This window comes from Mastigoproctus giganteus, chromosome 3 (assembly GCF_048544385.1).
Source record: "Mastigoproctus giganteus isolate SK-2022 chromosome 3, ASM4854438v1, whole genome shotgun sequence".
Taxonomy (NCBI): Eukaryota; Metazoa; Arthropoda; class Arachnida; order Uropygi; family Thelyphonidae; genus Mastigoproctus; species Mastigoproctus giganteus.
Window position 1 is genome coordinate 50,903,139 of NC_143577.1, and position 26,959 is coordinate 50,930,097.

Genomic DNA, 26,959 nt, shown 5'->3' on the forward strand with positions numbered 1-26,959 from the left:
ATTCACCGTCCTTCATCCTCACACTGGGTGAAAATGACTTAAAAATCCCCTCAATGTCGCGAATTTTTGTAGGTATTTTTCACAACGTGGCTGAGTTAGTTGGTCTTGGGTTTCAGGCAAGTGGGTATGGATTTTTCTCCAGGAAACGCGGGTTTTTCGTTCAACAAACAGCAAATCGACCACAGAATACACACAATTTACAGACATATTATGTACGGCGCAATGTGGCATAATTTGCTGATGTGCCTAAAACCCCTACAGCAACCAATAAGGTAACTACATTACTTGCAGTTAGACCTACAGTTGCTGTAGAGTTATTATTATTATTATTATTCATATCCAAAATATCATACAAAACTGTGCCAATCGAGAAAATTTTTCTTTCGAGAATATCGGAAAGCCCATGCTTTTGATCAAATACTGTACATGGATAATTTTGTGGTTTTAATGTACAGAACAGTACATGTATTATCCAATCCGATTTTGACAGAGTTTAGTTCAAAATTGTAGATGGCGCTTATATATATCAACGTGGCGACAGCGGAGTTTGTCACTATTTAAAAATTGTGCTGGGAGTTTTAATGTGTAGTAAGTTTGTCGTATGTTGGCTGTGTGAAAAGAAGTTTTTTTTCCCCCCCATCCCCTTCTTAAAATGAATTAATGATTTTTATGGCTCTCGGTACTATATAAATATATATTCGTTGTGTGTTGATTCTGTAAATTCAGTTTAGCAGATTTGATCTGCGAATTTCGTGATGTTTATGTTACACAAACCTCAGAAATTTCTCCAAACTCTTGTTTTGATTTGTAGTGTTGGAATAATAAGTTATTTTTCACAGCCTTCGTTATGTCATGAGCATGGCAGTGGTTGTAAGCACTCTCACCATGCTTCCGAATCACCAGGAGCTAAGTATTTAAAAGAAGCAAATGAAAAATCTGTTAGCCAGTCAACTGGTAATATTGGACAAAACGACGAAGCGTATTTATCTGAAGATTCTAGTGATACGATAGACCATTCAGAAAACCGACGGTCGAATCCAGCTTATATGTATAGTAGAGAAGCAAATGAAAAAAGTGATTCTAAAGATCCAGATAAAGTCAACTCTAGGGACATATTAAGACTCTGGTTAGAAGCAATTGGTTCTACTCTCCTAATTAGTGCTGCACCATTTGTGATATTATTTTTTATTCCATTGGATAATAGAAATGAACATGAGTCTCTGCTTAAGGTGCTGCTTAGTTTTGCCTCTGGTGGTTTGCTTGGTGATGCTTTTCTACATCTCATTCCTCATGCATTATTGAGCCACCCGAAAAGCATTCCGCATGATCATTTTCATAGCCATGCACATACCCATTCCCACTCACATGGTTCGCCTGACATGAACAATGCAGATATTCACAACCATGATTTGAGTGTGGGGCTTTGGGTTTTGGCAGGAATTGTGACATTTCTAATGGTTGAAAAATTTGTCAGAATTGTCAAGGGAGGACATTGTCATAGCCACATGAGTTCAGAAATATGTACTGAAAAAAGTACTGATAGTGATGTGTTAGAACATTTAAAAGCACCAAATGATTCAAATACAAGTATGGAGAAAGGGGATGAAGGAAATGGAGAATCAGAAATAAAATGTGAAGAAAAATTTCACAATGAACATTGTGTTGAAGGGGAAGAAGAAGAAGAAGAAGATTTAAAGAAGGATATGCATGGAAATAAAGGTAAATTAAATTATTAAATTGAAGGCTTTTGCCCATTGCACTTAACTGCCAACAGCATTTGAGTTACCACAAGTAATACTTTAAAAAAAATAACTTTTGGTGATATTTTTAAGTAGTGAACTTTGAGGGAACTAATGGATACTAAATTTGTTCTATTTCAAGTAGCAAGGTTGTAGCATACTTTCTGCTAGCTGCTAAATATATAAAAGGACAAGATAATTTCTGCAATTTACAAATTTATTTCTTATACTATATACAGGGTTGGACAAAAAAAAATTACTATTGTTTTAAATTTTGTTACCAGAATTTTAACATATTTAACATAATAAGTTACCAGAATTTTAAATTTGTATTAGCCATCATTTACAGCATTATGTCACACCTGAAATTAACAAATGAATGAAAATGGTTAACTGCTCCATCTAAACAGAAAAACAAAACTTCCATCCATTACAATATATTTTGGTAATTTTTTTTTTTTTTTTTGGCAAAATGCAAAATTAAGTTATGCTGAAAAGTTGAGAATAATAAAATAATGACAAATCATAAAAAGTGAGGGAATTAAGGAATATTCTCTGCTTATCCTGGATATTGCATAAGAAAAAAAGAGCAAAGGCAAAAGATAAAATGGTACTTGAAATGGACATATTAGTAGGGTATATTAGTAGGGGCCAAATGATGCAAGAAAGCAAGCCTATACAGCATGAAACCAAACACTTCACATATCACTTGCTCATCCCCTCTAACCGTTTGTCTAGTTCTAAGAATTTATTCAGACTATCTACCTCTACAGCACCAGATGGGAGTTTGTTCCAACTGTTATGCTGCTCATCTACCCTACAATGATCTTTCCTCAATTTGAATTTATGCCTCGTATGTGCAGTCTGAGCAGGAGGAAGGATACCATCAGCATATGACATTTTACAATTCTGTGTGGGGGAGGGCTGTAATGGCTACTCAAAATAGGCAAAATAAATATAGTAAAGTATAATAAATAGTACTCTTTGTGCTCAAGTAAATTAATAGCTTCAAAAGTGGAAAAATAAGATTAAAGCTGAAAGATAGGTATGAAAAAGGAAATTCAGATATAGTCAGCCTTTTCCTTATAAACTGGGTTTGTAGCACCCATCACTTTAGTAAGGCCCTAGGAGAAGAAAGAGGGTTGTTCAGTAAAAGGTATGGTAATATTATACATGTGGTGGTAACTCTTAAAAAAAATGCCAAGATAAAAAAAAAAAATAATATATATATATATACATACAGGGTGTCTCAAAAATATTGGTACAAACGTTTAGGGGAGGTAGGTAACATCTAAAGAAATGTTAATCGCATAGGAATCCATAACCGGAAACGTCACTGTAAATCAGTAGACGGCGCTGTTCATCAGTTTGCGAGAGGGAAAATTTCTGGTTTACTTATTCAAGCAGTAGTCGGCGCATGAAGAGCATGCATCGATATACGAACTGTGAGCTGGCAGACATGCACCTGGTGTATGGATTGGCAGAGGGCAATGGACGAGCCGCTCAATGAATTTATGGAGAACGCTTCCCAGACAGACATGTACCAGACCACCATTTGTTTGCGCGTATGCATCAAAATTTGTGCAATTATGGGTCATTTAGAGGTAAAAGGAGTAGTGCGGGCAGACCATGTTCGACGCAAACTCCCGCCATGGAAGAAAGTGTGTTTAATGCCGTCCAGAATAATCCTACTACCAGCACACGTTCCGTTGCCTCTGCCTTAGGAGTGTCTCATTGCAGTGTACAGCATGCCTGGCACGACGATTCCTTACACCTCTTTCATCTCCAAAGGATTCAGTTACTGCTCCCCCAAGATCATCCTGCACGTGTGGCTTTTGTGCAGTGGTTTCTCCAAGAAAGTGTTCAAGACTTGAATTTTCCAGCCTATGTTTTGTTCATGGATGAGGCTTATTCAATCAGCACAATGCTCATGTGTGGACTCACGACAACCCACACGGTGTGCACCCCCATGCGGCACAACATCGCTTCACAATAAATGTGTGGGCAGGTATGGTCGGTGACTGCTTAGTTGGCCCATACTTGTTACCATCCCGCATGAACTCCGCTAAATATCGGATCTTTCTTGAACAAGTTCTACCAGGGTTACTTGACAATGTTCCAGCAAATGTGAGACAACATTTGGTTTCAACATGACAGGGCGCCTGCCCATTATGGAAGGTGTGTTTGTGACCATTTGAACAGGCGTTTTGGGTGTCAATGGATTGGCTGTGTGCGGACCCGTTGCTTGGCCCCCATGCTCACCTGATTTATTGAACTTTGGTTTCTTTCTGTGGGGGGGCCCTCAAATGTATCGTGTATGAATCGCCTGTGGAGACAGAAATGGATCTCTTGTGGCGAGACTCGTTTGCGCTGCTGCTACTGTCAAAGAAACTCCAGGTGTGTTCGACCGTGTCCGCCAATGCATGCATGCTGCGTCGGCGTCACGCATGCATCGTGTCTCATGGTGGAACCTTCGAGCATCTGTTGTAACATCATGAAATGCATCCATCTCGTACTCCATTGTTAATATTATGTCAAATAAATGTTGGCCACTAATTATTGTCTTGTGTCATTTCTGCTTGTGCCTCTGCTACTACTTTCCCGTGACGTTTCCGGTTATGGGTTCCTATGCGATTCACATTCCTTTAGATGTTACCTACCTCCCCTAAACGTTTGTACCAATATTTTTGAGACACCCTGTATATACACTGATCAAAAAAGTAAACCATTATAATTCTAAATTTACTTTATGCAATATCAGACTTAAGAGGTAATCACTAAAATATGCACATAACATGACCTTCAGGTTACCATATCTCCCATTTTTCAGATAGTTGGTTTCAGTTACTGTTACATTTGTCAAGAGTGTATAGATAATTGAAACACTTTTCTGAAATATGGGGATGATGTGATAACCTGGTGATTTCACTGATTTTTAACCCACTTCACTTTTTTAAAAAATATTTTGGTATTTATTATTTTTTTATTTAAAAATTTCTTTTAAAGGTCCCTGTACACCACCTTACGTGTGTAACTTGGCCATACCTTTTTACTTAACCAAACTTTCTACTTCCAGGCAGTAGTGTAGAAACACCTTGGCATTGGGGCAGGTGCCAAGGGCGCTAGTGACAGGACATATCAGTTCTGTGCCAAGCTATTTCAATATCCGAGGCTAGCTGACGGAATGGTGCCCCTAGATGATGCCACATCAGGATGAGAGCAGAGGGCAGGGTGAAAATTAATTTTCGCCAAGTTTACAGAGAGGGATTCAAGTCTGTATGTCCATAAATCTGAGTACGTACTGTATAGCAGCATTTGAAGTCCAGAACGTAGCTTTAAAGGGACCATTCAGGCGACCGCTTCATCAGTGCATGCATAGCAGTTCACAATTCATGCATTGTCTGCACATGTGTAGCACAGTGGTATCTTCACTGTTCCCCTCACACCTGGTGGAAAGGGCCCAGGTTCAAATCCTGTCGATGACGTGAGGAACTTTAATGGGCTTTTTTCACTCCGTGGCTGAGTGAAAGGAGTAGAGAGCCAGATTTTTCCCCCAGAACTGGATGTTTTTTGTCCAGAAAAACAGGCAAATCAGCCAGAGAACACGCAATTTACAGACACAAATACAGATTTATGTAAGAAATTACCGGTGACCTTAATATAATAATTTGAATTTAAATTCACACATTGTGTACGTTCTATGATACTGAAAAAGTTAGAAGTTATAAATGTGTGTATAGTGTTTTGTGCTTAAAAACAGGTTATCGTGAATATTTTGATTTATAATTTAAATAAAACAAACCCCAACAAACCAGAGCCTACTGTCCAAATGTGGAATATCCCTTGATCTGTCCACTGGCTATGGATACTTAGAAAGTAGTTGACCAGCTTGACTTCCTGGGGTGTTGAACCTATAGTTGGATATGGGTACCACCAAGTTGCAGCACCATTACCTAAATTGCTTGAAGGCCAGCAGTGCGACAACGCTACCCAGTTAAGTCTCGTATATTCGTTATATGGAAAATTTTCTTTGTTTTACGGAGACTATTATTAAATGTAATAATCAAGGGGAATTGGAAAAAAAAAAAATTCGCTAAATAGAAAAAATTTGCTAGAAAGAAGTTCATTAAACAGAGGTCCGACTGTATTATTAATTATAATTTTACCAATTATCGAAAAAAGGCACGTAGCCATGAATTTTTCAAGGGTGCCCAAACCTAGCTACACCTCTGCTTCCAGGACCTTACTAAGGGTGTCATGAACATGGTTTATCAGAATCAAAATTTACTCTATATTTACTTTTAGTTCTGCAAATTGCAGTGCCTCGAGACTAGGCACCTGTGAGATCTGCTTGAGGTGTTTAAGACCTTGAATGGATTGAGCAAGCTCACTGTTGCTGGCATTCTTTCTCAGACTGCACACATTGAGGGGGCATAAATTCAAATTGAGGAAGGATGATTTCAGGATAGATGTGTGGAAGTTTGCTTTCAGCCAGTGGGTGATTGATTGCTGGAACAAATTTCTGTTTTAGAACTAGGTAGTTTGAATAAATTCGAGGAAGAACTAAACAAATGCTTGGAAGATATGGATTTTCCAGCCTATGTGTGACATAAGCATTTTTTTTTTTTTGGCTGATACTCTGTAAGCTTCCTTTCTTACATCCTTTACCATTACTGATACTAATACTTCCTTTTTCACACCTATATATATTTTTTTCGCATTCCAAGTTATTAGATTACCTACTGTGCAGAGAGCACTTTTTTTACTACCCTATACTTTGCTATATTTATTTTGCCTATTTTTAGCTTCAGTTGCTTTATGGTTCTACTCTCCTCCTCCATCACTTACTGGAGAGTACTATTGCATATATCATATAAATATGATAGCAAACTACGTCTTTTAAAAAAAGTAAAGCAAATTTCACAAGATAATGTGCTGTAATTGTATAAAGCAGGTATTAGATCTCTATAAATATGAGGGATGGTCAATAAGTATTATCACCTATAAATATTTTAGTTATGGATATGATATTATTATATAATACTAAGTTTCATAAGTTAATGTTTATTTTTCTTCTACATCCATCAGTTAGTGAACTCAAGCTATGAATACACAAGAGGTAGCATCCTGGAAAAAGGTAGAGGTCTGATCCATTATAAAATTTCTTCATTTTCAAGGTAAAGAAGCAAAATAAATCCAGTAGATGTATGTGAGGAGGATTGCCCATCATATGAAACTGAAAAATTGGAAAGTTCATGTGTGTTAGGTGGTGCAGTGTGTCAGTCAATGACCCTGCCATTGTGGTTATTGTGGCTAGTCCTTGAGGCCAGATGTGTGACTATAAACTTTATAACAAATTAAGCAAACATTAGCCATTGGTCTGTTTTCACCATAATGCACAAGTTCCTGCACGATGAGGTAGCAGCCCAATGAGTTCTGGGATTGTTGACACCACCTCAAAAGCACCACAGTCATTAGACCCCCCCCCCAGGAAAGCCGAGGTTCAGTTGTCTGCCAATGGTATCATGTTGTCAATCTTCTGAGACTTGAAATCTGCAAAAAGACTTGTAATCAGTAAGAATGATGCTAAAGGTATCATTGTAAGAATTAAAGGTATCTGTAAAAATGATACTAAAGATATCATTCTTACAGATTACCTCCTAAAAGGCAATGCATCACTAGGGAGTATTGCAGGAATCTCCTAGAAAAGTTGATGCTATCAGGTTGAAGAGACATGGGAAGCTATCCAGAGGTGTCTGCTTCCTAGCTACATTGCTCCTGCTCAGTTTGCTGTCCTCATAGTGGACTTTACAATCAGGTGTGGCTCTGAAAATCTGCAGTGGTTTATTCTCTTATCCTCTCAATTTCAGAATTTTTCTTCATCTGAAATTGAGAGGTCATTGAACCTTGTGTCCTTGTAATCGCTTCTTCAAAAATGAAGGAACTATTACAAAGACACAGGTTTCAGACTGATGAAGAGATAATTAATGACGATGTTGATGCTTGGTTTTCTGCTCAAAATGAAGAGTTCTGTTCAATAGGCCTGAAAGAACTTACCTACAGAAAAGGATGAAATTCCTGGCCAATCTCAAATCCCTAACTGAGAAATTATTATTAGCCACATGGTACAAGGAAGCCTGGGCTTATGCTGTACCAGACGAAAACAACTTTCTGAGAGAGAGAGCGCGCGCGAGCACCATCAAGAAAGAGAAGAATGATGATATCCAGCTCAGGACCCTGAGTGTACCAAGCCCATACTCACCAGATGTGGGCCCCTGCATAAATACTTGACTGTCCCATGTATTTTAATAAAATTACCGTATTTCCCCATGTATAAGATGCACCTTAATTTTGGGGCCCGAAATTTGAAAAAAAAAATGTATTACATAAAGTTATTGAACTCAAGTTTTATTCATCATAAAATTCATACAACTCCTCATCACTGTCAAAACTCCCATCCATTAGCTTTTCCTCATCTGTGTCTGATGATGAATCACTGTCTTCATATATTGCCTCGTCCTCAGTTCCATCTATGGCATTTGAAATGCCACACTTCTTAAATGACTTGACAACGATCTCAGTCTTGATATTATCCCAGGATCTTTTCACCCAGATACAAACTTCTCCTATAGTTGGTTTCTTCGCTCTTCCTGCTGGTGTCAAATTGTCCCCAGAAGACTTCATCCATTGGTTCCATTTGTCTCTCATGGCAGCTTTGAAGTGTTTGTTAATGCTGACATCAAGTGGTTGGAGCTGGGATGTCAAGCCTCCAGGTATGACAGCAAGTTTTGTTTCTTGCTCTGCAGCAATCTTTGTTTTTTGTTATGTGTGCCCTGAACTGACCAAGCACCAATAGGGCAGGTTTGTGTCAGAGCCCACCTGGTCTCCTGCTCCAAACTTTCTTAAACCAGATTTTCATCCCATCCTGATCCATCCATCCCTTGTCATGAATGTGGACAATCACTCCTCGAGGAATGTCTTCTTTTGGGATTGTTTTGCATTTGAAAATCAGCATAGGAGGCAGCTTGGTTCCATTGGCACAACAAGCTAGAACAACTGTATAATGCCTCTTCATGTCCACTTGTCTTCACAGTTACAGTTTTCACCCCCTTCTTATCAACAGTTCTGTTACTTGGGACATCAAATTGAAGGGGGGACTGTCCATATTTGCAATCTGTCCCAACTCAAACTGATATGTCTTCTGACATTGAATGACAAAACGATGAAATTCAAGGACCTTCTGCTCATAGCTTTCAGGCATCTTTTGGGCAAGTCTGGTGCATGTATGCATGCTTAGTCCATTCTGTTTCATGAACCTGAAGCACCAATTGTGTCCTCTAAAATCAGTAACTTCTTTTTCATCAGCAATTCTTCTTGCCTCATGTTGAAGCATCTTTGTGGACACAGGAATTCCAATTGCCTTTGCTCTTCAATCCATATCTTCAATTCCCTCTCTGAATTAGGCCATTTTGCTGACTTGTCTCTCATGGCCTTCTGCCTTGGCGTTTTCAGTAGGGTTTCTTCTTCCCGTAGCCAGTCTCGGATTGTTTTCTCAGTTGGAGGAGGACCAAACTTACATTCAGTAGCACGATTTGCATTCACTTTTGCAAACTGGATCACTTTTAACTTGAATTCAGCACTGTACGAAAATCTTTTCTGGGCAGAACGTGGCAAAACGTAACCTAATATACTAGTAACAAGTGTGACACAATGAGCGCGAAAAAGCGGGAAATGCAAGTAAAAAAATCTAAAACCACTGTATAAGACGCACCCAGTTTTTAGACCCCAAATTTTTCGAAAAAGGGTGTGTATTATACATGAGGAAATACGGTAGTTTCTATGTTGTTATCATGTACTGATTATTATCATGTTGTTGTTCTGATTTGTACACGGTAAAATTCGAAAGTATTTTGCTTTTCATTGAAATAATATATAGCTGGGGGTTAATTACATTAATTATGTTTATTATTATATTAACTGCCAGGTTAAAAAAAAATGTTCTTGTTTATACTCCGCACGACCACCAGGTCAATGGAGTTTACAATAAATCAATCAATACAAATATTAATTGTATTTAGTAGTCATGGGCTTGTACCCTGGTCCACTCAGAGTGTGTGCTACTGCACTCGTGCTCCTGACCACTTGGCTACGTCAGGCCTATTTAATTATATTAACCCAGCAGTTTTACCACACCCTTTAATAACACAAGTGATATCCCTTCCCCTGACAGGCCCAGAGTTTAACTTTCATATTCCAAAAAAAAAAAAAAAAAAAGTACTGTATTTGGTTTTTTAACTGTGCTTTTAGTGTACTAATGTTACCAGCAGTAGATTGCAATGCTTATTAATTTCAGTTCTGCAATTTTTTTTAATGAAAATTGAAAATTTTTGTAAATGTTTTTGTCACTAAAAATACTTTAGTCTAAACCAGTGGTTCTCAAGAGTTTTTTTTTTTTTTTTTTTTTTTCTGGTGGCTATACGTCTGAGACAGCGAGTGGAGAGACTTTATTAAAGTTGAATCATTAATTAACCTAATTGCCCTCTTCTGAATGGAATCGAGAAGCCTGAGAGAGGTTTTGGGGGCACCACCCCAGTTGTGGGAACAATATTCCATGGCAGGGCGGATTTGCGATTTATACAGAGTGAGCAGCTGTTTGGAAGAAAAGTAATGCCGAGAGCGAAAGAGAAGACCAAGTTTTTTAGATGCAGAGGAAGCAATATTTGTAATGTGCTTGTGCCAAAAGAGATTAGAAGTCAGGGTAATCCCCAAAAGAGATATATCATTTTGCCTAGAAATTGGAGTGTCACTAAAGATAAGCATAGGAGCAGAAGAATCCTTTTTTGCGAGATATAAGACAAGACGGAGTTTTAGAAGGGTTGAAATCAACTAAGAATTACCTGAAGATCGGCATTTAAGGAATTGGTAGCATATTTTCGAGAAGCTGAAGCTGATTGAGCAGGGCAAGGTTTCTCAAAATGGAAAGTGGAATGCAATGTGCTATCATCGGCAAAACTGGATAGGATTTCCAGTCAATGGAAGGTCATTAATATACAAGAGGAAAAGAATGGGGGAAAGAACTGAACCTTGGGGGACACTGGCATTAGTGGAGAAGTTAGAAGACAGAGAGCCATCTACCATCACCCTCAGTGAGCGATCAGAGAGAAAACTGGATAACCAATTACTAAAAACAGTTGGCAAACCAAAAGATGGAAGCTTGTTTAGAAGACCTTTATGCCAAACACGATTGAAAGCCTTTGAGATGTCAAGAGCAACTACTTGTGTTTCACCGAACCTTTCCATTGAATTAGTCCATAAATGGGTAACATAAGCCAGAATATCACCAGTGGATCGACACTGACGGAATCGATACTGGCGATCGTTGATCAGACAGAAGGTTTCTAGGTAGTTTGAGTTGGTGGTTAATTGATCTCCATTATTTTAGAAAGAGTAGTAATTGCAATGGGACGATAATTGGATGGGAAGGATTTGTCACTCTTTTTAGGAACTGGCTGGATATGAGCTAATTTCCAAGCAGAAGGAAAAACACCTTTGGAATAAGAAAGTGAAAAAAGGCGGCAAAGAATAGGAGTAAGTTCAGGAGCAAAGGTTTTGAGAACAAGTGGAGAAATACCATCGGGACCTGGAGCTTTCTTAGCATCAAGATTCATCAAAATCCTTCTGACATCCTTTTGATGGAAAGCCACAGGGGGCATTGAATGGAGCGTGTTGGGAATGGTGGGAATTTTTACCAAGATCATTAATACATGAGTTGGAAGAAAAATGTGATGCAAGCAGGTCAGCTTTATCCTTGGCTGAAGTGACAACAGAACCATCTGGTTTGGACAGAGGTGGGAGCAGAGATAGGCAAAAGTTGCGGCCAATAGCTTTGGCAAGAGACCAGAATGCTTGGCTACCATTAGGCTAAGAAGCAAGTTTTCTACTCTTAGCCTGTTCAAACTCTAGTTTTGATCAATTAATAACTGCTTTACAATTGTTGCGAGCTTTTTGGTGTACGCAGAAAATGAAACTGGAGAATTAGAAACAAGCCAATTATGATATGCAACATTCTTCTCTTGAACAGCCTTAGCATTTATTGGAAAACCAAGGTTTAGATAAAGGACGAGATTTTAAAGTGGAGTGTGGGATAAAGGATTCCATTCCTGCAAGAATAATTTCACTGACACGATCTGAGCAAACATTGACATCAGAAGTTTTGAAACAGCAATCCGACCAAGGAAAAGAAGAAAAGAAATCCCATTTTGCATTCTTGTAATGCCAAACAACATGAGGTTGGGAATAGCCATGAGATAAAGGTTCCATTGGAGAAGAGACAATCACCAAGTTGTGATCTAAAGGACCTCTCACTTCGACCGGGTATTTAGAAGGGTTGTTTGTGTGAGAAAAAGATCGAGCGTATTGGCTGTATGATTAGGATTGTCTGGTATTCTTGTAGGTAAATGAACAATCTGTGCTAGGTCATTAGTAATTGCAAAAGCCTCAGCATCTCGACCTGCTGGGTTGGTGTGACTAGAAAACGGAAGCCTTCTGGAGTTGTGAACATTAAAATCACCAAGGAAAATTACCTCACTGTTAGGAAAGTTTGACTGGAGAAAGTCAAGTTGCAAAGAGAGGAAGTCAAAGAGCTCCAAGTGATTAGTGGAGTTGGGAGAACGGTAGAGACAACAGATGAATTTGACACAATGAGGTAGAGAGATTTTAAGCCATAGAAGATCAAAGAGAGGAGATTCCAAATTGCCAAGTCTCTGACAGGGATACAGCAAATAATTTGGGCATCTGAGGTGAGCAGTAGTTGAATCAACCGATAACTGAGATTCTGTCAGAAAAAGTACATTGGGTTTGGCAGACTGCAAGTGGAAATGGACATTGTTGAGATTAGAATTGAGACCACGTATATTTGTGAAATGAATTAGGAAGGCAGTTGAATGAATAAACAACGAAGATGAAAAGTTGGTTCTGTGAGTTTGGAGTTGGACAGTAAATGGATGTTGGCTGGTGGCGGCACGTGTTCGGGCTGCAAAAATGGCCACAAAATTTAGCTGGTGGCCACACAACTCCTTTTTTATTAATACATTTATTTTACTAGTAACAATGATACCCATCATTTTCGTGATTTCTAAACAAAAAAAAAAAATTCCGACATTCCTGACATAAATAACGAAACAATTTGTCCTTTTACGCTGCAACGGAACACAACAATTGACACGATGCACTAAAACAAACTAAACGTTTGGTCTCTTTTTTTTTTTTTTTTTTGAGTTGTGGGTGTGAAGACAGCGTGGATTGCAAGATAATAGATACACTTATCTCCCAATGACGACTTATAATGCCGCTTGATTATTTTGCACACGACTTGCAAAATATCTGTTTATACATGTTCTAGTTATTACTTGGAATTTTTTTTTTTTATTTCTGGTTGGTTTTTTTTTTTTTTTTTTTAAATTTGGAGTCTTGAAGTGTCACGGTTAATCCGCTTCCCGATTAATCCGATCCCAGTTAATCAAGAGTCTGCTGTATAACATAGGAATAATAATAAAATTCCTAAAGTGATTGTAAAAACTGACTAATAATAAGTTATATAGCTCACATCTGTTGAGTGTGGGCTTGGCACACCCTGGGTCCTGAGCTGAATATATCTGTCTCTCTCTCTCTCTCTCTCTCTCTCTCTCTCTCTCTCTCTCTCTCTCTCTCTCTATATATATATATATATATATATATATATATATATATATATTATTCTTTAGTAATATGATAATTTATGTTGTATTTTACTTTTAATATACTTTTATAGTGGTTTTTCTTTAAATTATTTCTAGATTTTTCTGTTGTCCCGGTAGCTGTTTTAGCAATGCCCGGGTACGAACAGAGTACATATTATTATTTTATCTTTCTATTGTGGTTTATTGTGTTTATTTTCTTAATTACGGGTGTTTTCTACTCATAGGTATTATGGTTAATACATTACTGGTCTTTAAGCTAGCCTAAACTCGGTTATCTTAAATGCCCAGGGCCTATTCATTTATTATTTTTCAACTTGTTACGTATTGCTAAAGAAATTGTCATATTAATTATAGATGAAAAACTGTAGCAATACTACTTTATGACAAAATGATAAAATATTAAACATTTTTATACATTTATTGTATTACATCTTTATACATATTTGTATTACATCACATGGTCGTCAATCCCCTACTTCATCGGGTCTTTGAGCGGATTGACGGTCCATTCGATGTAATGCATTACTTACTTACCCGTTTCTGTTTGTATCTATCACAGCTTTGCTATTTTGTCCGATACTGAATTCTAAGTTTCTTTTAAATTCCCATTTTTGTCCCTTTCCCATTGCTATTAGTTAAATAGGTATTATTTATTATGAACCGAATTAATATCCCATAATTTCTACAGCAACTGTGATAGAATACACAAAGCCCAACGGGTGAGTTTTTTAAAAAATTACAATAACTTTACTTACTTGATGTGTATAAGTGGAGGTCGTAGTGTCGAATCAGGAAAGTTTCCCATCCTACTTGATGTGTTTCGGTGGAGGTCGTCGAGTCGAAAAAGGAATGTTTCGCACCCTTAACTTGTTTTATAGATGGCTATTTTTATGGCTTTGTCGCTTTAGCGTTTCCCTGTGTTCCGATGGTGTTTTGGCGGAAGTCCCCGAACTTCAGGCCAAGGTCTATTATGGTGGTTTTGTGGCAGGTTAAATGAATTTATTTAGTTGTGTATTTACAATATTTTTACATTTATTTTATGTCTCACCTTGGACAGTGCCGGTACCCCGCTTTTCCAAGGCGTAACAGCACTTGTTTGTCCAGAGGCAAAACTATATACATATATACAGCCTCTTACTATGGGAGAGGGGGGGGGGTTTAATTTTGGTAATAGGTTGTAGTGCAGTCAGGCGACGAGCCTCGCCTGAGTGCAATAAACCTAGTAAATAAGGGGATACTCTTCTGAGTAATTACTATTATATTTTTAGTTGGCTTTTGATAAAAGTATATGGGTCTACATTGGGATGGTGTTTTCTAATATTTGCGTATATTGTGTAGCTGGATAGAAACAAAATTCCCAAACAATACAGTAGATATCACGTAAGAACTGCCATATACGCAAATATTAGAAAACACCATCCCAATGTAGACCCATATACTTTTATCAAAAGCCAACTAAAAATATAATAGTAATTACTCAGAAGAGTATCCCCTTATTTACTAGGTTTATTGCACTCAGGCGAGGCTCGTCGCCTGACTGCACTACAACCTATTACCAAAATTAACCCCCCCCCCTCTCCCATAGTAAGAGGCTGTATATATGTATATAGTTTTGCCTCTGGACAAACAAGTGCTGTTACGCCTTGGAAAAGCGGGGTACCGGCACTGTCCGAGGTGAGACATAAAATAAATGTAAAAATATTGTAAATACACAACTAAATAAATTAATTTAACCTGCCACAAAACCACCATAATAGACCTTGGCCTGAAGTTCGGGGACTTCCGCCAAAACACCATCGGAACACAGGGAAACGCTAAAGCGACAAAGCCATAAAAATAGCCATCTATAAAACAAGTTAAGGGTGCGAAACATTCCTTTTTCGACTCGACGACCTCCACCGAAACACATCAAGTAGGATGGGAAACTTTCCTGATTCGACACTACGACCTCCACTTATACACATCAAGTAAGTAAAGTTATTGTAATTTTTTAAAAAACTCACCCGTTGGGCTTTGTGTATTCTATCACAGTTGCTGTAGAAATTATGGGATATTAATTCGGTTCATAATAAATAATACCTATTTAACTAATAGCAATGGGAAAGGGACAAAAATGGGAATTTAAAAGAAACTTAGAATTCAGTATCGGACAAAATAGCAAAGCTGTGATAGATACAAACAGAAACGGGTAAGTAAGTAATGCATTACATCGAATGGACCGTCAATCCGCTCAAAGACCCGATGAAGTAGGGGATTGACGACCATGTGATGTAATACAAATATGTATAAAGATGTAATACAATAAATGTATAAAAATGTTTAATATTTTATCATTTTGTCATAAAGTAGTATTGCTACAGTTTTTCATCTATAATTAATATGACAATTTCTTTAGCAATACGTAACAAGTTGAAAAATAATAAATGAATAGGCCCTGGGCATTTAAGATAACCGAGTTTAGGCTAGCTTAAAGACCAGTAATGTATTAACCATAATACCTATGAGTAGAAAACACCCGTAATTAAGAAAATAAACACAATAAACCACAATAGAAAGATAAAATAATAATATATATATATATATATATATATATATATATATATATATATATATATATATATATATATATATAAAAGCTTCAGGCTTCCTTGTACCACATGGCTAATAATAATAATTTAAGATTCTATCCTGAAGTCAGCTGAGAAACGTATTTTTGAGTTTTGTAGAATGTAAATTGTTCTACATTCAAAAATATATATATTCAACATTAAAAAAAATAAAATTTTTTTTTAAATATTGAAATTAAAAAAAAATTTGATATTTATGAAAATTGTCTGGTGGCTGCACAGAAATGTCTTGCTGGCCGCACTTGAGAACCACTCGTCTAGATTAAGAGGATATTGCCAAGCTTTTAATTTACGGTTTAAATCACAAAAATTAATTACTGTCCCCTTTTGTTATCTGATCGCATCTTAAATGTCCATTTAAATATATAATTTTAATTCTATGGTAAATTAAGTAAAAAATTTCTTTTTTGAGTAGCCAGTATTGACATATTAGAGGAATACCAGTATTTTACTATGCATGATGATGCACTTGTAAACACGTCTAAACATACCATATTCTGGATAAGATGCACCCAGATTTTAGAAATAGAATTTTGGGAAAAAATATTTTGTGTATATATCACAAATGTGGTCTCATTTCCAATCTTATTGATGTCGATTTCCACTTACAGCCTCCAAGCCTCACTTACTTTTTCCAACAGAATCCCAATTATCAGTTGATTTAACCACTTTGCATCTCAGTTGTCCTAATTATTCTTTGTATGATTCCTTTCACTTCAGAGGTGGTACTTGTGCATATGTCCACTTTGCAATCTCCTCTTTTTGATGTTCTCTGACCTAATCTTTCTGTTACATTCTGTAAAATTCATCTGTTGCCTCTATCATTCTCTCAGCTCCTCTGATCACTTGGAACCCTTTGACTTCCTTTCTTTGAAACTTGACTTTCTCCGTTTCAGCTTTCCTAACAGTGAGGTAATTTTCCTTGGTGATTTTAAATGTTCACAACTCCAGCTGACTTCCATTTCCTAGTCACATAGACTGGCTGGTCTAGATGCCGAGGCTTTACAATTACTAATTGCCTCACACAGATTGCTCATTTACTTACCAGAATCATGTATTAACTTGTTAATACATTAAATTATTTGTTATTAAATTAAATTGTTAATATACAACATTAACAATTTTAAATAAAACTATATGTATTAGTTGCCGAGGATTCAGAACAGTAACCTTTGTGCTCCCCCATATGCATATATCCTGATTAAATCACTTTCTTTCCTGTTTGCATTATCACTAACATTCACTCTGCTATACTCTAACACAGCAATAATTCGAGTGAACTTATTGAAAATTTGGTTCCCCGGTCATCCTTTCTGACTTTCTCATTGGCAACTTAGGCACCCACCAAGCACAAAAGATCTGCCCCTGGAGAGCTTGTACTGGCAGTTGCCCGATGCACAGGCTCCTATAAAAATACTGCTACAGGATACTGTACCAGTATTTTTATAGATTCATCCTCCTCCTCTGTTCCGTGCATCACCATTTTAAATGGGAAGATTTTATTATTAAAGAGGTGTTCTGGATTCATTATTATTGTGTGACACAGAGCGAAACGGAAGTCAGAGTAGATAATGACAGGTTTAATACTAATTGTAAAACATATATTAAATACATACAGTATAAAAGCTTTTGGTTATTATGGTAACCTTCATCGGTCAAACTGACAGTTAAGAGTGTCGAACATAAGGGCATGTACTGCCAGTCATGTATATGAAACTGCGTGGTTAATTGTTTCATGTTGAAGCCTGTGGCTGTGACGTATGTGAACGTTGCTGTTTGCCATTCATCAAAATGGTTGCTTCAATAATAGGGTGGACACAACATCCACTGCTTCTGTTGACTGAGGTATTAGAGCATGTGATGTTCAAAGACACCAACCAGGCACGTCGCCGGTAGTGGCGAGACCTATCTACAATCATGACATCGTGGTGCGGGTCAATGTCGTGGCGAATTGACCAGAAGTGTTTGGCAATGGCAGAGTGTTCTATGTTTGTTAAGCGAATGGCTCTTTTGTGTTCCGAAAGATGTTTGCCGAGCCATCCCTCAATTTCCCCGATGTAGCAGCTAGTGCAGTCATGGCAAGAGATGCAGCAGACTAGACCACTTTGTAGTAAGGTGGGAACTGGTTTTCACTCTTGAGATGAGGGATTGCAATTTTCTGCCTGAGAGCTGTACGTACTTTATCCCATGTGATTTAGGACCCTATAAACTTGTGATAGGTTTGGGTAGTATGGGATAAAGGCACTTGCAGTTTAGTTATTACCTTGGATGTTCCTGTTGGTTGTATGTGGTCATGTGTCTGTAGGTCACACCTGTCAAGGTGTGACCTACAGACACATGCACCTATTGGTAAGTGGAGTCGTTGAACAAGCTGTCCCACCTGTTGAGGTGGGATAGCCACACCTTGAAAGATCCGCCTTGACTTTAGCAATCTCAGTGTGCCTCTCATCTACAGAACTAGTGGGTCCAGGCATGGGTTAACAATGTCCGTGCAGTGCCAAGAAGATCAACTTTCGGTCAGCACACATGTGCTGACTGAAAGTTGATAAATTGGCCAACACACATTGGTTTACGGTAGACAGTTGTCTTCAAGTGCGTGCCCTCGCGTTGACAAGGGTGCCTAAGTGTGGTAGGGTATTGTCCGATTCTAGTTTGATGGTGAATTTTATATAAGGCAACAGAGAATTGAGGTGGCCTAAGAGCCGGTCGCCTGAATCTCTGGGGATAACCACAAACACATCATCCACGTAGCGACACCAAAAGGTGATGGGATCTGGAACATTTGTAAATGCACGACCCTCTAATTCTTCCATCGTGATATTTGCCGTGACTGAACTAACTGGGGAACCCATAGCTGTGCCGTGCACCTGTTGGTAAATGGAGTCGTTGAACATAATTGCACCACCTGTTAAGCACGGGTGGTGGAGATATCGTCTGGCATTAATTCGGTCCTGCTGCCAAGGGTCTGGTCATTATGCAAGAGTTCCTTTGCACATGTGATGGCAAGTTCCACTGGGATGGAGGTGAAAAGCAACACTATATCAAATGATGCCATGATTTGATCTTCTGAGATGGATCTGTTCTATAAATTCACTACTGTTGGAGACTGTGTTGGTGGTCTTTCCTACTAGGGGAGAAAGGAGCCCTGAGACGAACTTTGCCAACTCATAACTCGGTAAGCCACAACAGGAGACAATGGGTCTTAACGGTATACCTTCTTTGTGAACTTTCGGTAGTCCATAGAATTGCGGAATCTGGAAGCACGGAGGCGACTACATGTGGATTCTGTTATTTTCTTCTGTTTAAAATAACAGAAGAAACATTGACGAGGATGTTTACTTTTGACTCCCATCGTTCTAAGGCTTTGATGGGAGGAATGGTTAAGGGTTGGGAAACAGAAGTATCCTGCAGGAGAAACAGGGCTTTCATCTTGTAATCTGTGCAATTCAATACGACTCTTCGGCATCCTTTATTCTGCTGGTAGGATGACTTAATTTATGAACTTTATTAGGTGACAACTGGTTTCCAGATGATGAAGTTTTGCCCTTTTCCAAACTGTAGGTTTTATTCCTTTACAAGACAATTCTGGGCAGTATTTTAAGAGCTAACTGAGAGCAAGCACTCCACAGGAGGTCAAGCGGCTCATGTTGCGTACAGTGTCCCAGCGAAGTTGCTCATACTTAAAAATGTATGACCATTTTTTGAAGCCTTTTTATGTAGGTTTTGTACCAAAGTTTAATTATACTCAATGATAAAAACAGAGAAATTTAACACAGTGAATTTTATTATGAGATGTGCACTGATTTTCTTCCTAATTAGAATAATACATATTTATTGAAAGAATGAATCAAAATGATTAAATTCCTTAAACATCATAAAGCCAAAGTTTCCTGTTCACCAAATCTTAATTTCTTCATCAAGAGCCTTGACAATGGCTAGACTATTAATCATTTTAAAATTGCACGTTTAAAGCATTCTTAGATTCAGGGGAAGTAACTGTTGATTGGAGATGTACAAATGATTCCCTATTCACAAGGGTGATTCAAAGGGTGAAGTGGATAACTATATACCTGTCAGTTTAACTTCTGTACCAGAGGAAAATAACAGAATTAGTTTCCCCTGGCCATTAAAGAAGTAATGCAGATCACTTTGATGGGAGTGGAGATCATGCTTCATGATCTCCTTCAAGGTTTCACGAAGAAACTGAATGCAAAGAATAATTTTAACATAATCTACTTAGTTTTTAGTAAGGCTGTTGATACTGTACCACATATGAGTGTTGTATAAATTGGAGTTGTGTGGCATTTTTGTGTATTAGCATGAGTGGAGTTTCACAGTGGTCTGTGCTGGGGCCCCCTTATTGTTCTTGTTTATTAATGACATCAATGTAGGTAGTTAGAGTTTGATATCTAAGTATGTGAATGACACAAAGATGGGTATAGTCGTTGATGATGGTAATTAGGGTATGCTACTTCAAGAGGATCTGGATAAATTAAGCAGATGGGCTATAAAATGGCAATTGAGATTTAACAGTGATAAATGCAAGGTATTGTTGTTATTATGGAATCAACTGCATTTGAGTAACAGTTGATCCCAGAATAACACACCATTTGGGTGGCATCAAACTCAAAGTAGTGTGTAAAAAGATCCAGAGTGATTGTACAGTCTGGCATGAGATGTTTTTTAGCAGTGCAACAAGCTGCTAGAACAGTTTATGGGGTTCTGTCAATCATATGCAGATAGAGGTGATTATCCCACTGTATAAGGCAATGTTAGGCCACATTTGGAATATTGCATACATTTTGGAAACCTTGTTTTAGGAAGGACCCAGTCTGTTGGAAAGGCTAGAAAGATGTGCAACAAGATTAGTTGGGGGTATTAGTTGGGGATACAAAAGGATATATTCTTACCAAGAAAGATAGGTTTCTGTAAATTGCAGTCTCTGAAACTAGGCAACTGCAGGGGATAACCTAATTGAAGTATGTAATGTTTTAAAAGGGCTAAGTAACTAAATGATGGTGGTAGCAGCATGTTTAGTTTTTCTCAGATAAAGCATGTACACACAAGGGGACATAAATTGGAAAAGGATGACTGTAAAATAAATGTGCAGAAATTTACATTCTGCCAAAGAGTAATCAATTGTTAGAATAAACTTCTACCTAGTTTTGTGGAGGTGAATAGTTTGAACAAATTTAAAGGTTTGGTTAAATTATTGGAAGGAATGGGCAGTGAAATCTTTTTTTTTTTTTTTTTGCCTTTGCTGCATAAGCCTCTTCCTTGCATGGTGGTTATAATTGGCTTTCATCAAGACATGTTTATGAATCCAAACTAGATTGTGAAAAGTCCAAGAGTAGAAAACTTCTCTTCAAATAGTACATTTTTCTTGCCTCTTGTTAGTGCCATTTGCTGCAGTTTTTGTCAATTCACATTTCCAGCTCTGTTACATATTAATGGTTGTATTGCATCATCTAAAAGATAAAGGAAACAAACATTATCATCTTACTTTACCTCTGATTTTTGAATTGATGATTGTTGTAAATTTCCTTCTACCATATCAAGCATATCTTACTCATGCCCTTAGCTTTCTGACAGAAAATGAGTAGAAGAAGCTATGTTCCTTTGTAGAGGGATATTTAGTAACTTTGTATCAAAGTAATGCAATGCCATACATATTGGCTAGGTATAGATTGACATAGGATGCCACATCCTATTTTTTTGTTTGGTCAGTTAAAATTTAACCTGCATGGTGAAAAATTTGACTCGCTTATTTCTGATGTTACAAGGTAGTTTAAAACTTAAAGCGAAATTTTTCTAGTGCTTTCACTTCCTGAAAGGCAAAAATGTGTGTGGGAGGACACTTCAAGTGATGTTTATTATATTCCAAAAATTATTGATCTATAATATAAAATAAAAAAAAGCCCAGTTGTATATTATTTATTAACTGAATATGTATTTTTGATTTTAGTTAGTGATCTTCATTTACAAAACAATAAATATTGCTTGTTACTGAAAATATAAAATATTTACTGTAGAATTCTATTGATTTCTCTCCCTCCCTCTAGGAAATGCTGACATCAAAGTAGCAGGATACCTCAATTTAGCTGCAGATTTTACTCATAATTTTACTGATGGATTGGCTATAGGTGCTTCTTATTTGGCAGGCAGGAGTATTGGTATTATAACAACTGCAACAATTCTTCTTCATGAAGTTCCACATGAAATAGGAGACTTTGCAATCCTTATTCAGTCAGGCTGTAGCAAATATAAAGTATGTAATCTTCAGTTATTGTGATTAACAATTTAGTGTTAGTAATAACTTTGTGTTAAGAATAATTTTCTCAGGTGTATTTTACTTTGTAATAGAAAAGATAGGACTCTGAGATTTTTGTTCAGTATTAAATATTTCTTTCAGGAGACAGTTTTTTTTTTTTCTTTCCCTTCTCCAAGCAAATTGTGATAATGAATGTGTAAATGATAATGAATATAAATGTTTTTATCAAAATGCAAATTGGCAGCATCCTTCCTCTATTTGAAATTTAGATGATATCAATCATTTTCTTATATCATTATTTGTTTTTGTATGACATTTTGTTTAATATTCTGAGAACAGTTCCTTTTGATAAAACAAAAGGAAAACATTATATATATAATCTTTATTGTACAAAGGATGTATACAATTTACCCTTCACGGCAGGAATGCCAGGGGCCTTCACATTGGCTGGTGTACAGAGGCCTTGAGGACGGGGCCCACATCGAAGTTCGGGTTCATCCCCCAGGGCCAACAATATAATAGGTTTCAGTTAAATTATTCACAGTATTCATAAAAATGTTATACAGTTTTTTTTGACATTATATACAATATTATACAGACTTTAAATTTTTTATACTGCAACATTACTGTGAAGTTTTCCTGGTTGAGTTTACGTCATCAAGGATCTCCCTCCGGTATTTGCGGTCCTTGACAAATTTGTAGAGGTTGCCTTTGATTGCTTGGACTGTGATAAGCATCTGCTTGGGGAGAAAGCGGTCGCTAAGGGCTAGTCTGTTATGGTTGGGTATAAGGGTTGGAGCTGATCTCAGTCCGGGTTGAGGGATCCTCCAGCTGCACAGTTCCCATATGTTTGGCTCCGAGATTATTCCAGTGGTCATTTTGACAGTTAGGGTGAGGCGTCTTTCCATTATAAGATTTGGCAGTTGGGCAAAGTTCAGTGCGGTTGCCATCGCAGTTGTTCTTTGCTGGGGTGGACGATGATGTTTATGTGTGACCCAAAACTTCAGGAAACAAGTACACCAAATGGTGAACTTGTTTCTTGAAGTACCCTTTTTTGATATTCTTCTTGATATTCTTCCTCTTGCTCAGACTACACATGTTGAGGGAGGGGTCATAAATTCAAATTGAGGAATGGTTGCAGGATAGATATGTGGAAGAGTGCTTTCAGCCAGCAAGTGGTTGATTGTTGAAATAAACTGCCATTTATTTTTCTTGAGATGGGGGGGGGGGTAGTTTGAATAAATTTAAGGAAGAACTAGATAAATTATTGGAGGATGGACAGGTGATGTGGGAAGTTTTTTTTTTTTTTTCTTGTTGCTTGCTGCTCTCTTGCATCATTTGCCACTACTACTAATAATATGGAAAATACTATAATAATAATATCAAACTAAATAAAAAAAGAATTTCAGGCTATTTTATTCTGAGCCATGTTGTATATCTTTTAATGATTAAACTACATAGGTAAATAACCAATTATTGTTTCATTTTTTACACATACATGTGTACCCTGGCCAAAGACAGGGAACCCAACTTCTACAGGTCAGGCAAGTACCCTGACACCTGCAATGAAAGCCAGCCCTGGCACTTCACCTAGTGCCACATTTTCCACCAACATGGACCCATTGATCTAGGGCACTTTCTTTCTGCAACATTATCATCCTCACTGATACTAAGATCAACCACCTCCAACCCAGAACAGACCATTCTTGGCATGAATATCGGTAGAATAGCTTCCTCCAGTGGCTGATGCAATTTGTAATCTCAACAAGTTTACAACCACTTGTGATCACAGAAGTACACTGTCACTGGAATACCTTGCACCTTTTTCAGTTCAGCCAGAGAAAAGGAAGAGAAACTTTTAATTAACACTTTGTTGACCACTTGTTATACAGTAACCTATGACCTGCCTGTGGTTCCTCATTCCTAGTCCCCTTGTTCTCTTTTCAGTACTATGAACTATCCAGTCTGCCAACAAATATCTCTCAACTTTCTTTAAAAATTAAAAACAAAGTGCTAAATGTTTCAATAGAAATGCATCTGGATTTTTGTGTATATGTATTAATATTAGTAATGGCAATATGGTGCAAGGAAGTCTAAGGTTTATGCTGCACCAGACAAAAAAAAAAGAGAAAAGAAAGAAAGAAGAAAAAGAGTATATTTGTAATGCGAGTAAACTTGTTTATAAACCTCTAATTACATTAAGCCTTTGGGTTTCTAGCTGGAGTTTTGAAATGGTTATGGCTATATAACTTTCTTTCCAATTCTCCTTTGATCTTTTATTCAGATTCCCTGGCTTCCTAGTGGTGTCAGTTGGCACTGGAATGGCCACCTGGGAAGTGCAAGAAAGTCCATATTCTGGTAAATAATCAGCCTTCAATAGCCTGGATAATTATTTGGATTTATTTTGAATATTAAGGCTTGGGTATTGAACTGTTTGGTTGATTTGAAACATCAAGTTTACTGAAACAACGGCAAAAATATGCTTTTTTTTTTTTTCATTAGTGGATTGCCAGCTATAAGGCTTTCATATTATTTTTATATGCAAAATCATAATACTGTTCTTTTTGACTTATTGTATATGAATACTGCCACCATATCATTCTAGTATTGTAAAGAAAATCTCAGCAACTAAGCAAACCCTTAGCCATAATTATGAGAGCATCCTTGGACTCGGGGGAGGTTCTCACGGACTGGAAATGTGCAAATATCCCCAATTCACAAAGGGGATCGAAGGGTGACACGAGTAATTACAGACCAGTTCGTTTAACTTCTGTTCCGGGTAAAATAATGGAGTCACTGGTTAAAGATGCACTGCAGCAATAATTCAGACACAGCATGGGTTTGTTAAGGGAAAGTCTTGTCTGACAAATTTAATAGGATATTATGATGTGGTTACAAAAGAACTGGATGCAAAAAATTAATTTTGATATCATATATTTGGATTTCAGGAAAGCTTTTGACACTGTTGCGCATGAAAGACTATTGTACAAATTGGAGCAGAATGGTATTAAGGGTAAGTTGCTACAATGGATAAAAGGATGGTTAAGTGGGAGAAGACAGAGGGTGGTAATCAATGGGTGCTGCTCTTCATGGGCTAATGTTATTAGTGGAGTCCCACAGGGTTCGGTGTTGGGTCCACTGTTGTTTTGTATATTTATCAATGATATTGATGAAGGTATATCAGGCTTAATGTTGAAGTTTGCAGATGATACAAAGGTTGGCAGGATTGTTAATGACAGTAATGGCAGTGTGCTACTGCAACAGGATCTAGATAATTTGGGCAGATGGGCTAAGAAGTGGCAACTGAAGTTTAACCTTGACAAATGCAAAGTATTGCATATGGGTAGAAGTAACCCCAGAGAAATGTACCAACTGTGTGGTACTACACTTAAGGTGGTAGAAAATGAAAAAGACCTGGGAGTAATTGTTCAGGCAGATATGAAGTTTTCTGAGCAATGCAGACAGGCTGCCAGGGCAGGTCATGGGGTTTTGTCAATGATATATAGGAATTTTGCTAGCAGAGAAAAGGAGGTGATTATCCCTCTGTATAAGGCAATGGTCAGGCCACGCCTTGAGTACTGCGTACAGGTCTGGAGGCTTCATTTTAGGAAGGATGTAGATTTACTTGAGCGTGTACAGAGAAGGGCAACAAGATTGGTGAGGTGAATGAAGGGATCCTCTTACCAAGAGAGGCTTGCAAATTGCAGTGGCTGGAGACTAGGCACCTGCATGGTGATCTGATTGAGGTGTATAAGGCCTTGAATGGGTTGAGCACGCTGAATTCTGATGGGTTCCTTCCACTTGTTCAGATTACGAACTAAGGGGCATAAATTCAAATTAAGAAAGGACAGATGTAGAATAGATGTGCGGAAATTTTCCTTTAACCAGTGGGTGGTTAATTGCTGGAACAAACTTCCATCTGTCGTTGTGGAAGTTAATAGGTTGAATAAATTTAATGGGGAACTGGACAGGCATTTGGAGGGAATGGTGTGTTTTTTTTTTTTGGCTGATGCTGCATAAGCTCATACACTTGCTTTCTTGCATCACATGCCACTACTACTACTACGTTTGATAAAATTTAAAAGTAGCACTCTGAATAATTTAGTAATGGTAAAAATTTCTGCTGAAAACGAAGCCATTATTGTAAAATATCTAAGGTTTATTATGAGAACTACAATGAAATTATTTAAAATAATTAGAAAGCTAGATAATAACAACCTAATATAATTGAATGTTTCTTATCATTTTGATTTCTACGTAGGCCATATTTTTGCAACTACTCACAGCTGTAGGAGCATTGAGTGGGACTATATGTAGTCTGTTGGCTGAAGGAATTGGAGATGCTGCTACCTCTTGGGTGCTGCCTTTTACAGCTGGTGGATTCATTTATATAGCAACTGTGTCAGTAATTCCTGAACTTCTAGAAGATACCAAATTTTGGCAATCTGTGAAAGAAATCATTGCTCTTATTATTGGTGTTTTCATGATGGTATTGATAGCTCAGTATGAATAATTTGAAGGCTAAATTTTATCAATGAAATTCTCTGGAACACAATAGTGTTATTTTTTTAAATTTATTTTTTG

At 37.4% G+C, this 26,959-nt stretch overlaps 1 protein-coding gene across 1 annotated transcript; it reads left to right on the top strand.

Annotated features, from left to right (window-relative positions):
- The first annotated feature begins 631 nt into the window (after positions 1-631).
- Catsup (zinc transporter catecholamines up) lies at positions 632-26,959 on the top strand. The gene is made up of 3 exons (XM_090370524.1): positions 632-1,719; positions 22,167-22,372; positions 26,637-26,959. Exons 1-3 carry the CDS (start codon positions 756-758, stop codon positions 26,886-26,888), a joined length of 1,422 nt encoding a protein of 473 aa, XP_090226650.1. The 5' UTR covers positions 632-755; the 3' UTR covers positions 26,889-26,959.